Consider the following 12775-nt stretch of genomic DNA (forward strand, 5'->3'; position numbering starts at 1 on the left):
TTTTTCCTATTTCGGTTTTTGTTTTTCCAATTTCCGTTGTCATTTTTCCTATTTCCGTTGTGTTCTGTGTGCTTTTGCAGCGTTTTTCTTATTGCTGGTGTTCTTAAGTTGCAGTCCGTTTGGCCTCTCAGGGCCACCGTACTTCTCTCTAACAGAGAGTTTTTACTTAGACCTTCGTATAGCTATCTAATTGGGCTTACTTCAGTAGATATTAGCAAGGTAACAGAGACTGTTGTGAGTGAACCAAAAGGTTATATGAACATTTTCGAAATAACCAAAAGTGTCCCAGCAGATGTACTTAATACCAAAATCCTGAGTTCACTTTTAATTGGTTCCTAAATTAATACACCAGCAGCTACAGCTGTTCCTGTTAAAAGCTTTGGACGGACTCTATACGCTAACTCCTCGACTGAATATGCCGTGTGTTTATTTCCCAGATTTTGATTCAAGGTACAGTTGGAGATGATTTTACTGGAGACATTGCTATTGATGACCTTTCCTTCCTCAACTGTGAGCCTTATGAAGGTAAATGATTACAACACAAAACTGTACAGTGAAATTCTGTTTCCAGTGTTAGTTATTTTCTACTGTCTCTTGCTCTAGGAGAGCTCCCCACACTGAATAATACAACTCCAGCAGTGACGACTCCAGCCCCCACAGTTCAACCCAATATGTGCCATTATGGAGAGTTTCCTTGTGGGACATATGGGGAGTGCATTCCCTTCAGTAAAGTGTGCGACTTTAGATATGATTGCTCTGATGGATCAGACGAAATAAGTTGTGGTAAAACATTTAAAAGGCTTTAACTATTGCATTATCAGTCTTCTCAAATGTTTTTGAGACATTTTTTATTTTTATGTTCCCTCTTTTCCAGTGAAGGAAAGCTGTGATTTTGAAGGAGGTGACACTTGTGGGTGGAAGATTGTCAAACCCTCTTTCATACTAAATCACTCGTTTCGCTGGTCATGTGACCAAGGGGAGAGCAATCATTTTGGAGAGGAGTACCACCGTCCTACTAATGACCACACCCTGTAAGCACCTACCTAAGAGTTTTTGGAATTTTTTCAGTATTATTGTTCATTTTCAAACCTTTATAATACCTTTCAGCATTGATACTTCCTTCCAAAACGTGCAAGCTGCCCATACCATGTGCACTTAGGCACCTCCATACCATCAGAGATGCTGGCTTTTGAACTGAACGCTGATAGCATGTTGGAAGGGCTTCCTTCTCCGCAGCATCTGGGATTACCAACAAGATTGTCTAATCTGGATATAGAATACTTTCCCACTGTGAGACAGTCCATTTCAAATGAGTCTTGGCCCACAGGACACGACGGCGCTTCTGGAGCATGTTCAAATATGGCTTTCTTTTTGCAGCTTTAGTTCGCATCTTAACCGTCAGTGGTTTCTGGAAGTGTTCCTGGGCCCATTTAGTAATGTCAGTGACACAATCATGCTGATGAATGTTGCAGTCTTGTCTGAGGGACGGAGCACCATCCAATAAAGGTCTTCAGCCTTGTCCCTTACACACAGAGACATTTCCAGTTTCTCTGAATCTTTTGATGATGTTATGCACTGTAGACGATGACAGTTGCAAAGGCTCTGCAATTTGACGTTTAGGAACATTGCCTTTGAAGTCATCTTCTTACGCACTCTTTCACAGATTGGAGAGCCTCTGCCCATCTTTACTTCTACCAATTAAATTAATTAATTGCCAGATGTTCTCCCAGCTGAGTGTTTTTGAACTTTCTTACTTCTTCAGCAATTTATTCCCTCTGGGAAAATGTAACAATCTACAAAATATACAGACAGCTGCCAGTGGTTCTCCTCAGCCTCCTGGTAGATGCAGCTATGGTATCAATTGAAAAATCCTACATGACTTCCTTCTCGAGTTATCGCATTCACCAGATTCCCGTCCTTGAGATTTTTAGTAGAAACCCCAACAGTATCAATTTGAAAGTCCTACATCGCCTCTTTCTTGCATTCGTATTTGTAAGGGTGTTCACCTTTCCCGCCTGCCTGGCAGGGCAATAACAATATCCCATCAGCCGTTTAGGCCTGAAGGGTAAAAATCATAAATGAATATTTCCCAAGAGAAATGCCAAGAAATCACAAATGGGTTGTTTCCTTTAAGACAAATGTTTTACTGAAAAAAAGTGTATATTTTTGCACTATACTACACTAAGTAAAAATACAGCTGTCAGTTCCAATGCAGAGCCCTTTCTCAGTATATCCAAGGCACTCAGGCTAAAGACATTACTAAATACTAAATAAATCCTCATTTCCATCTCAGATCCGCAGCTGAATTTGAGATCTTATTCTGTATTCCTGCTATTCCTCTGATAGCAACAGCTCCAAGGGGTGGTATATGTATGCAGACAGTTCAAATGGTGGATACGGTCAGACCACTGACCTCCAGACTCCTGTCATCTCCTCCACTGGGCCGCAGTGCACCCTGGTCTTCTGGTACCACATGAGGGGCTTCACCGTGGGAACACTGAAGGTAAAGAGGGCAGACAGATCATTTCTGTGTATGGGGTCTCATCAGAATTGAGTCACGGAAATATGTTGCTTTTCTGATGTCTGCAGGTGCTGCTGAAGCAAACAAACATCACTCATGAGGTTTGGACTGAGACTGGTAACCAAGGCAACAAATGGAGACGAGGAGAAGTGTTTTTGGGGTTATTGAGTAATGTCCAGGTCTGTTAAATAATTTTTCCCTAAGAAAACTAGTGAGATATCGAAATCAGTTTAATGCAATGAAATGGTTCATATCAACCTTTATATAAAAAATAATATAAAATAGTCATTTTTAAACAATTTAGACATTTTATACAGTGGTATTTTTATAATGATGTACAGTAAAAGTATAAAATGACAGAACAACAGCAGCAAAAGTGAAAGGGAAGGTTTACAAGATAGTATTTACACCTGCTATGATGTGTGGATTGGAGAGAGTGATACTGACAAAACCAACGAATCTGAGCTGGAGGTGGAGTTGAAGATGCTCAGATTTTCATCAGCAGCATCAAAAGGGCAGCTCGGGTTTAGTGGTTTGGAGACAAAGTTAGAGAGGCAGGGCAGAGATGTTTGGACATGTGCAGTAGAGTAGTGGATGTACTGGACAAAGGATATAGACGATGGAGCTGCCAAGCAGGAGGAAAAGAGGTAGACCACAGAAAAGATTCATGGATGTAGTAAGGAAGGATATGAAAAGAGTTGGTGCCACAGAAGAGGAGGCTAGAGTGAGATGAAGGCAGATGATTTGCTGTGGTTTCACCCTTTTATTGTTTTTAATAAGTAAAATTCTGGACAATATAATTTGGCTTTTTTTCTGACAAAAATTAATTCAAAATCATGTCAAAGTGAAAACAGAGTTTTACTAAAAAATGTCAATGATTTAAATTCCATTTAATTCTTCACAGCCACTTGACCTAAGGCAATCTTTAGAGAAGTGCCTGTCCTTTCAAAACAAGAGATAATCAATGTCTTCATCTGAGGGGCAAAACTGCCACACCCAGATAAAAGTACAGTGCCTGCCCCGGTGGCTTGATTGCACCGGAGAAGTCATCCCACTGATGCACATTAACCTTTGTCAGAACAGAGAGTCAGATCAGAGCTGGTGGTACAATCAGCAGCTGAAAGGCTTTACACACCAAACCTTCAGAGCCCTTTTTGAGACTACAAGTGCCCTTTTCCTTTCCCCTCCGAGCACTTCATCAGCTGACTGCCACTAGACGCGGAATAACAAGACTCATTAGGACAGGGGCTATCGGCTCTTCTGTTTCCGTGGCTTGCCTGATAACATTAAGCATCGACCTCTCCAAAAATAGTGAGGACTCAGAGTTGATCCCGGGTCTGTTGTTCTTTTTCAGGTGGTATTCTCTGCTAAACGAGGGATCAGCTACATGGGTGACTTGGTAATAGATGACGTCGGCTTCGTGGATTGCTCCCCTCCTCTTCCTTCAGACCAGCCTTGCACACCTGAGCAGTACACCTGTGCAAATGGCCACTGCATCCCTCAGGACAACCTGTGTGACTTCATCAACCACTGCGGGGACAGCTCAGACGAGAACCCCTACATCTGCCGTGAGGCCTCTTCTAATGTTTGGCTGATGACTTTAAGTGGAAGATTAATTTTCTGATAAATGAACAGCCGTGATTGAGTTCTTCTTTTATTGCCATCTTTCAGAGGGTTTTATTGAACGCTGCAGTTTTGAGTTTGACCTCTGTTCCTGGCGCCAGTGCCAAGAGGATGACTTTGATTGGAGGATCAGCAGCAGTCCAACCACTGGAACTAGGCCATCAACTGACCACACCCTGAGAAACTCCTCGGGACACTACCTCTACTTGGAAAGTTCATTTCCTCAGGAAGATGGCAGGACCGCTCGTATAATAGGACCCCTACTGAGCCGCAGGAGCTCACAGTGCAAGGTCAGGTCAAGGTCAAAGGGCAGAATGTACGAGAATTATTAAAAATACAGCTAAATGAAGACGCTAAAAACACTTTACCACAGATTAAAATTTTAAATTCTGAGGTCATCAAAATTTGGCCGTTTCTATTGGTTTTGATGTGGCATGATTCGAGCTGGTATGGCTGGTTGGTAGGCAGGTGTGTCCTGGTACCAAGACCACTAACACAAATTCCATTTAACCCTAGGATGGATGGATGGATTATTTGAGCTATATAATAAAATACTGTATTTTTAATTAATATTGTAAAATATACATTATTTAACAATATATTAATAATCATCATGCCCTGTTGAATCCTCCCATCTTTGGGTTTTGTGAGTCAGTGGATTCCTAATTAGATCTCTAAGAAACATTGCTTTATAACAACATGATTGATGTTATTCAGATAATTGTCTGGGACTTGTGTGTGTGCAAAACCTTTGAACTACAACTGATTTCTACATATTTTGCTTCCAATCAGCAAAACTTTCTTATACTTTAAATGATTTCAAGCAATAATTTTCCAAACTTCCTGAAGATCCTTGGAAGTTGTTCTTTGGACATTGGCTGTTTTTCAACTTTATGCACTAATGCATAATTTATTCCCATTTCTATTGTTGAATCTTTGAAAAATGCCAAAGATAACACAGTTTGACACTAATAAAATTGTATAGTTGCACCAACAAGATGATTCCCAAAGATATAATAACTGAAAATGTGCCATCTTTTTGCATGGTATGCAGTATGAGGAAACTGGACAGATAGAGGACAAATGAACAATTAACTGGCCTGAAAACCTATCTACAGCAGATTAATAGTATTTTTAAGTAATATCTTTAAGTAATAGGGGAAAAATATCCAACAAAGATCTGACAGAGGACCCAAGAGATGCCTTTAGTAGGTGTCAGTGGAAGGGAAACAGGAAGAAAAGGCTGAGGTATGCCAGATTACACAAGAACTGCACTGAAAATCAGTGAAAACAGGTCTTATGAAGTTATGAATCCAGATTTGAAATTTTGCCACCAATGTGCTTACAGTGCTTACAGTGATTTCTAAAACACAGTGGAGGCTTTATCTTGATTTGTGGCTGTAGTGTTGAAGTGCACATTTCAATAAACCTCTACTTCTACCTTCAGTTTTCTTAGTAAAATATAAAGAAATAAAGGGTGTCTTGAGAATTTTTGCACAGCAGTGTATAATATAATATATGTATGTTTGACTTTCAGTAGTAACTAATGTAAAATATATATATTTAATATATATAAGAAGAGCTAAATTCAGTGGTTTTGGTATATTCACACTATCAAGATTCAAGTTCAACTTTTTGGAAAATACGCTCAGTTGCTGCTAAGAGCTAGCTGTAGCTAAGCTAACTTAGCTTAGCTTAGCATAAAGAGGCGATGGAGATGAAAATAGTCTTTCTTGTCATTTAGTCCTCAAACAAGTGTAAAGATGAGATGTACTTTTCATGTAAACCCAACCAGCTGCTGACTTTAGTTTCTTATGTATTTCAGAGATGAGTGGAAAACGTTTATTAGGAAGGACATGAACGTATTTCTTAAAATTAAGAAATTCCTGTCAGCTTGCAAGTTTTAGTCTTAAGAAATGACTTTTAAATATTGACCTTCTTGTCCTTACAATTAGAGCTGAAAATGTGATGCAACTAAACAGGCAATTAGCAACTGAGTGTGTATGCTTGGTTGGTAGTATGTGTGTGTCCTCCCAGCTGTCAGCCTCATGCTCTACTGGGAAATGATTTCTTGATTGACTGCCTGGTTTGCTCTGTGTGTCGTGTCTGTCTTATCCTGCTCCTGACCTGTCAATCAATCACACGGTTAGCAAAAAGGCTCCAATTAAACTGAAGGGAGGGCTGTGCTATGGGGGAAATGCTCTCTCTGGCGAACGAGAGAGGGAGGTGTGCTGCCACAGCTCCTGAACAAGCCTCTATTTGGAGAGAAAGCCCATAAAATATACTGCTAACTCACTGATGTGTGATGGAAAAACACAATTTCTCTCTGTGCCTTAATAAAGGCTACAACTGAAGGGAAAAGCACATCGATCCAGTGACAGACCGAGTGGATTAAAACTTAATCACCTTAGCATGCCTCTACTTTTTGTTTCTTTCCACAGTAGACCAATATAAGAAAAAAAAAAAGAAGAAGAGAACAAAGTGGTATCAGTGTGTCAAGCAAGCGACCTTTGAAAGATCCAAGCCTATTATTTAGAAAGAGTACCACTGTAGATATAGTAGCGATTGAATTATTTGACATCTTTATTACAGTACGGATATTAGTCCGTACCAACATTTTTCCCCATTTCCCATCAAAAAATTTAAAGTCTTCAGGGTTAGACATTACTGTTACTAAACTATTGATATTTTTTGTGCTATTTAAATTAACACCTTTTTCATTTTCCTCCTTTTCTCAGATGCGTTTCTACTTCCACATGTCTGGAGATGGCATTGGGACTCTCAGTGTGTTCAGCAAAAGTGAAGGCCATCTCCATCTCCTCCTGACCCTGACGGGAGATCAGGGCAACTACTGGCAGATGAAGGAGATCCCGCTGAGCAGCTCCAGGGACTTCCAGGTCATGTTCGAGGGCAAGGTAGGCCGAAATCCAAAGGTTGACATCTGCCTGGATGACATTACCTTCTCTCCAGGATGCCTTCTCGCTTCCTCAGCTACATCGCCCGATAACACTCCTTCACCTCCTCCAGGTACGCAGTTCACTTTATTGGACATGTGTTTCATTTCAACCTTGGCTGTTTCTTTCCGTGTTATTGTACACCCTCCTATCATTCACAAAAATATGAAAAACTGTAAGCCACCAAAAACTACATAGTGCATATATTGCTTATAGTAAATAAACTAGAGCTTTCTATAAATCACAAACGTTTTACATCATGGTCTTCTCATGTGACGTCACATATTGCTCGAGAGTTGTCTGCCATATTGTACCTGACACAACCACCAGACGTAAGTGGAAAAACATGTATTCCCTGACTGGTTTGTGAGTGGTTTTCTAATAAGAAAAGCAAACAGTAAATGCAGAATGTTCAAAGCATTTCCTTTGGTCACCAGCAGATTGCTGCTTTTCCTCAAAGTTTGAATCACGTGGATTTGCCTGCAGCTACTCTTCAAGCGGTAGAGCAACGGTGAAAGGTGTGACACAATCGAGATACAGAGATTGTTTGCCTTTAAAGTAAAGGTTACTTTTGATGCTTGTTGACTGCAGCACTGAGGCACGACTTTTACTGAATCCTTGTAACTTTGCTGTTTCCCTGTTTCACCTATCAGGCGAAAAGTCTCAAAATCTGCAGTTGCAATAACTTTGGCAATCCTCTCTTTTTATAACTCACCAACACTGGGGTAAAAATGTGGAACAGCTACAAATACTGCTGACAAGAACCTCATCTGCTCGTGGTTCTTAGTACTCATTAGCAAATATTAAGGCAACAAGCTATACTGCAAATATGGCTAACATAATATGCTTATGACAAGAACTACTGTGCCATATTCATGAATACTGTAGTTTAGACTATTTCATAAGTGAAGGAAAGCATAACATAAAGCATAAATCTCTTTCAAAGCACATCTTATTGCATGCCATAGCAGCTGACTCCACTTTTCAAATTTGGTTTACTCTCACGATTTACACCAAAGTTCTTCTAGAAAACAAGTGTCAGTACTCTCCAGCCATCTTGGTAACAGCTTCAGGCAGAAGCAAACGTCATATAAGTTATGTACAGAGAAAGCCCAGAAAACTATTTTATAAGCTTATCTCCATCTTTACTATAACAACAAGTTGGTATTTCTGCCAAAACAGTGAAAACGGCTCTGCTAAAAATGTGCCAGTGCAACAACACAACAGGCTCAGTTTTTGGTCTCTATTGGCTCTTTGGGCACAGAGGTTTGACATCCACCATCTTTTCCATCATGTCAAATGCCTCCTGTGAAGAATGCATTAATATGGGCCTTCAAATTCCAGTGAGACATTAAATATATGTACTCTTACTAGATGAAAGTGGTGAACTCTGAGAGCTTCAGTGCAATATTAACTCAGGGGCCAGATCTCACAGTTGCAAGCACTTAAATTCAACAAGGCGCTCACCTTGCCAAACAAGAGGTATTGCAATAAATGCCTGGCATGTTTGCTCTGCAGTCAAAATTAAAGGACTGCGTGTTTCTGCAAAAGACTGAATGACCAGACGAAGGCCAGAGTGTAGCAGGAAAAAGCTGTTTTTATATTATTGCTTCTAAAAGACCCGGCTATTCTAATAATGACTTTTTAATTCCGCCGTGGCAGGGCGAATTCTGGGACTGTAGTCATTTTCTGTGAAAAGCTGTTTAACTGTTTCCCTCTAGGGCTGCTTTATATGAGGATTTTATCACAAAAGCTTAAAGATCACTGTCATTGAGGCAGAACGGAACAGCACAGCCCCGAGTTCCCAATTAAACTATTTGGTGAATTTTCAGAAAAGATTTCACTAAGATGTCGATAACTACAGTTTTGATTACTTTCACCTTGATAGTTTGCTCATATGGGCAATCGGAGAATTAATAATGGCTCCTGGGTTATTATAACACCACCTTCATTTGGAGGTGAAAACCGGAGTTGATGAGGACTGGATTAAAATGAGCTCAAAAGCTCAACCAATCCAGATTTAGAGCTTTTGAAAATAGAGGTGGCCTATCAAACATGCTGGTTTTCTTTGGACTAACATTGTCAAACGTTGCACATTTCCATTTTTAAGCTTTTCGGTATCTTTGGTTTTCCGTTAGACACTCGTCTTAATTTAAATTACCTATATAAAACATTCCTTTCTTGTTTTTTTGAGCAATTTAACAGTAACATCCAGTTTAAGTTGGAGTTTTGCTGATATAAAACAATAAGATGTTTTGAACTAAAACGAACAATCTAAGGAGAAATGCTCTGAAACGTTTGCTCACCTCGAGGCTGAAGCTCTGACCAAAGCGAACCCATCATAGTTTGAATTTTAGACTAGGGAGATGTTCAGCATGTAGAGGTTCCTCTGCATCCCTTGCATTTTTTATGAGCGAACCCTTTAAAAGGCAAGAGAAAACAACAAGAGCTGATTTATCGGCATTGTCACTGTGGCTATAATTGGCCTATTAAACGTACTGCCTTTCCGATGCAGCTGATGTCGAGGGAGAAGAGAAAATCTGATTGCCTGTGCGCAGAAAGGGATTAAAAACTGTGAAGCTCCCTGTCATTTTGAGCTGTAGAGGGTTTGTATCCAGCTGCATGGTGATGTGCAGGATTGTCCTTACAGCTGTCTCTTTCTCTTACCTCTCTCTTCGTTTCACTGTCTGTTTGCATTCGTCTCTTTCGGTGCCTACAGTGAATAGCTGTGCTCCAATATTAATCAGACATTATTAGAGAAGTAGTGTGGTGTCAATAAGAGTCGCTGCAGGTTTGCATGCTAATGATGCTTACCTTCAGCTTACTCCATTGCTCTGCTTGGTGATTTTTCTCATACTGTTGAGACTTAGAGGAAACTTTTATATATCCATCTTGAGCATGCAGCTCATTTTATATAGTTTCCTCTCATTATGATGGTTTTTAAAAAGTGCATGCGTTTTAGGTTTATTTAGAATAGAATAGAATTCAACTTTATTGTCATTGCACATGTCACAAGTACAAGGCAACGAAATGCAGTTTGCATCCATCCAGAAGTGCTTTAGCCATGATATAGATATATTACAAAATTTATATTAGCAATAATATAGATATATTACCGAAATGGGTCTGTTATAGGTATGAGGGTACAAAAATGGGTCTATTATGGGTATGTTACAATGTACACGGTATGAAGGTACGTTATGAATATGCTATAACTATAAGTATGTACAGGCTGTAGTGGGTATACAAGCTATGTACAGGCTATAAACAGGATATAAATATAAAGCTATAGAAATATGCAAGTTATAAACAGTTGTAAACAGTTGTAGAATTATAATTATCGTATTGTACAGAATGATTGTTTATACAGAATTATGCAGTAGTGCAGTTAAGATAAGTGAAATATGTGGCTACTTTATTTATTTAGCTTGTCTAAAATTATTTCATTTAAACTTGAGAAGGTCACTCATCCTTTCAGACTGAACGTCTATGTATGCTGGAATGGGAATCTATTCTGCTTTTAATTATTTTCATAGATATTAATTACACTGGTAGACACTTAAAAGTGGTCGTCTGACACTCTGTGTTGGCCTTGTGACACTCTGGTTGCTACCGTTCGCCCTCTGGCAGCTGGTATAGGCTCCAGTTCCTCTTGCAGCACTGAGTCATATAAGCGGAAGAAAATGCATGGAAAGATTTACAGTTTACACTATGCAATATATGTTAAGGGCTTAAACATAGGCCATAAGGAGCTGAAATCCAGTGCATAGGACTGCTAGTTTGAGACATATAGCAAAATTAAAAGGGTCAGAAGATGCTTTTTTCCCCCTTTAAACATGACAGGATAATTTTCTGAAAGAAGAAGGAAGAAGCAAATAAAGTAGTGTGAAAACAGGAAAGAAAGGCATTGTAAAGAACACGGTGATATGAAGTGTTTCTTGAAGGTTAAGTCAGGGAGTATCACCGCTGCCCTGACAGTGAGGTGAGTCCAAGTGGCCATTAATGAGACAAGAGGGAGAAGACTTGAATCAGAAACCTTTTCTCTTTGTGTCTCAGCAGCTGCAGGCTGCAGAGGACGTACAGTAATACTGATGAGAGCAGAGACAGCAGGAACTGTAATTATATACTGCTGTTCCCTCGGGAGCTTTTTCTTCCACAGCTTCAATCTATATAAAACCATCACACGATGGAGCAGAAAGACCGGCCGCTTTTACTCTCCACTTGCACTTGTTTTATAGCTCTGCCTGGAAAAAATACCCAAAACTGTAGAACAACACACATGAAAAATGTTAACGCGGAGTTCTTCGTTTGCATCTGTAGACTGCATGTAAATGTGAGCGTGTGTAAAGGAGAGACAGAACAAAATGCAAATCAGATTTGAGCCGATCTTCTTCTTCAAGTCACTATTGTGTTGGACTTGCAATAGAACTGGGAAAATACAAGTCAAATAAGTTTTCCATTAAAATTTAGTAAAGCAGTGAAAGCAAAACTTTTTAATCTTTTTTGTGGCTCTTTCTGTAAAAGATAAAAGCTGCAAACTGGAACATTTAGGGTCATCTACTCTTTAATACTTGTGCAGTCAAGTAAGTGGCTGTGTGCAATGTTCGTATTATGGAAATTCATTCATAAAGGTCCACATTTTACAGTAAAGTGTTTCTAATTAACAATACATGTTATAAATATTTTAGATAAAAACAGGACAGTTTTCCAGTGAATTATCTGAAACCTGGGTGTCCTTCTATATTCAACAAACCTTCAATAAACTTCCTATCCTGAAGTAATTCACTGGGATTTAAACATTAATGTTGAACCTGAATGACATTGCTGCACAAGGGGGCAGCATGCCGCTCAAGGCGCCTGCCCACATACTGTATGTAAGTAAGGACAGGAGCAGCCTGGTGACAAGGTCACATTGCCAGCAGCCTTCGAGCTCTTTGAGTTATCCAAGTAACAAGATATAAGCAGGAATTAATGAGGACAAATGAATTAGTGTGCATTCACAGGAGCAGAGCGGTAGCCACTCCTGTGGGTTTAGCAGTATGCTGTTAGCTGATCTTTGAAATAAATCCACCTACAGGCTCAGTACGTAGCAGAGCAGCTGGGAGCTGTGGCTTCCTGGCTTCCTATATGCCTTTGTGGGGCACATTGCTTCTGGTCCTGTGCATCTGAAGAGGAACAAAGGATTAGGAAGGACTTATACCCCTTTCTCTCCTTTAATTACAAGGACCGCCCCTCTTCATCACGCCTCATCTCTCTTTGTAACACTCCCTTAAGCTAAGCACTGACCCCACTGGAATGTTTGGCTCCAAAAGAAGCAGATTCCAGCCTTCTCCAGCCACCAGATCATACAGTGTTTCATTCTTATAGCCCCATGCCCTTTTGTCTTCCTAAGCCTCTTAAAGAGCCCCCGATGCCACATGCAGACGGTCCCCCTCTCTTGAGTTGACTGCTTACGCTCCGAAGTTAATGCTCAACTCATGCGGTGCTGTCTAATCTGGTGAAGCACACAGTAGTTATTTTGCTGAAACTCCTTTAGGCACAACATTTTTATTGCACTTTGTAATTCATAACAGAAAAGCTGGATGTTTTAGGAAATGCACAAATTGCTTTACTTTAAATATTAACCTGCAGCAGCAGCCTGCTAGCTTTGCACATGTAAACTTCTTAAATGAACATA

General features: G+C 39.9%; 1 protein-coding gene across 1 annotated transcript in view; it reads left to right on the forward strand.

Annotated features, from left to right (window-relative positions):
* malrd1 (MAM and LDL receptor class A domain containing 1) overlaps positions 1–12775 on the forward strand; it is a 64026-nt gene that overhangs the window by 22821 nt on the left and 28430 nt on the right. The window contains exons 11-18 of the mRNA XM_013912315.1: positions 438–525; positions 604–783; positions 875–1031; positions 2347–2503; positions 2590–2700; positions 3876–4106; positions 4195–4434; positions 6883–7171. Of these exons, the coding sequence (XP_013767769.1) occupies positions 438–525; positions 604–783; positions 875–1031; positions 2347–2503; positions 2590–2700; positions 3876–4106; positions 4195–4434; positions 6883–7171 (1453 nt within the window). The remainder of the gene's footprint in view (positions 1–437; positions 526–603; positions 784–874; positions 1032–2346; positions 2504–2589; positions 2701–3875; positions 4107–4194; positions 4435–6882; positions 7172–12775) is intronic.

This window comes from Pundamilia nyererei, unplaced genomic scaffold, assembly GCF_000239375.1.
Source record: "Pundamilia nyererei isolate P.nyererei 1_Seehausen unplaced genomic scaffold, PunNye1.0 scaffold00087, whole genome shotgun sequence".
Taxonomy (NCBI): Eukaryota; Metazoa; Chordata; class Actinopteri; order Cichliformes; family Cichlidae; genus Pundamilia; species Pundamilia nyererei.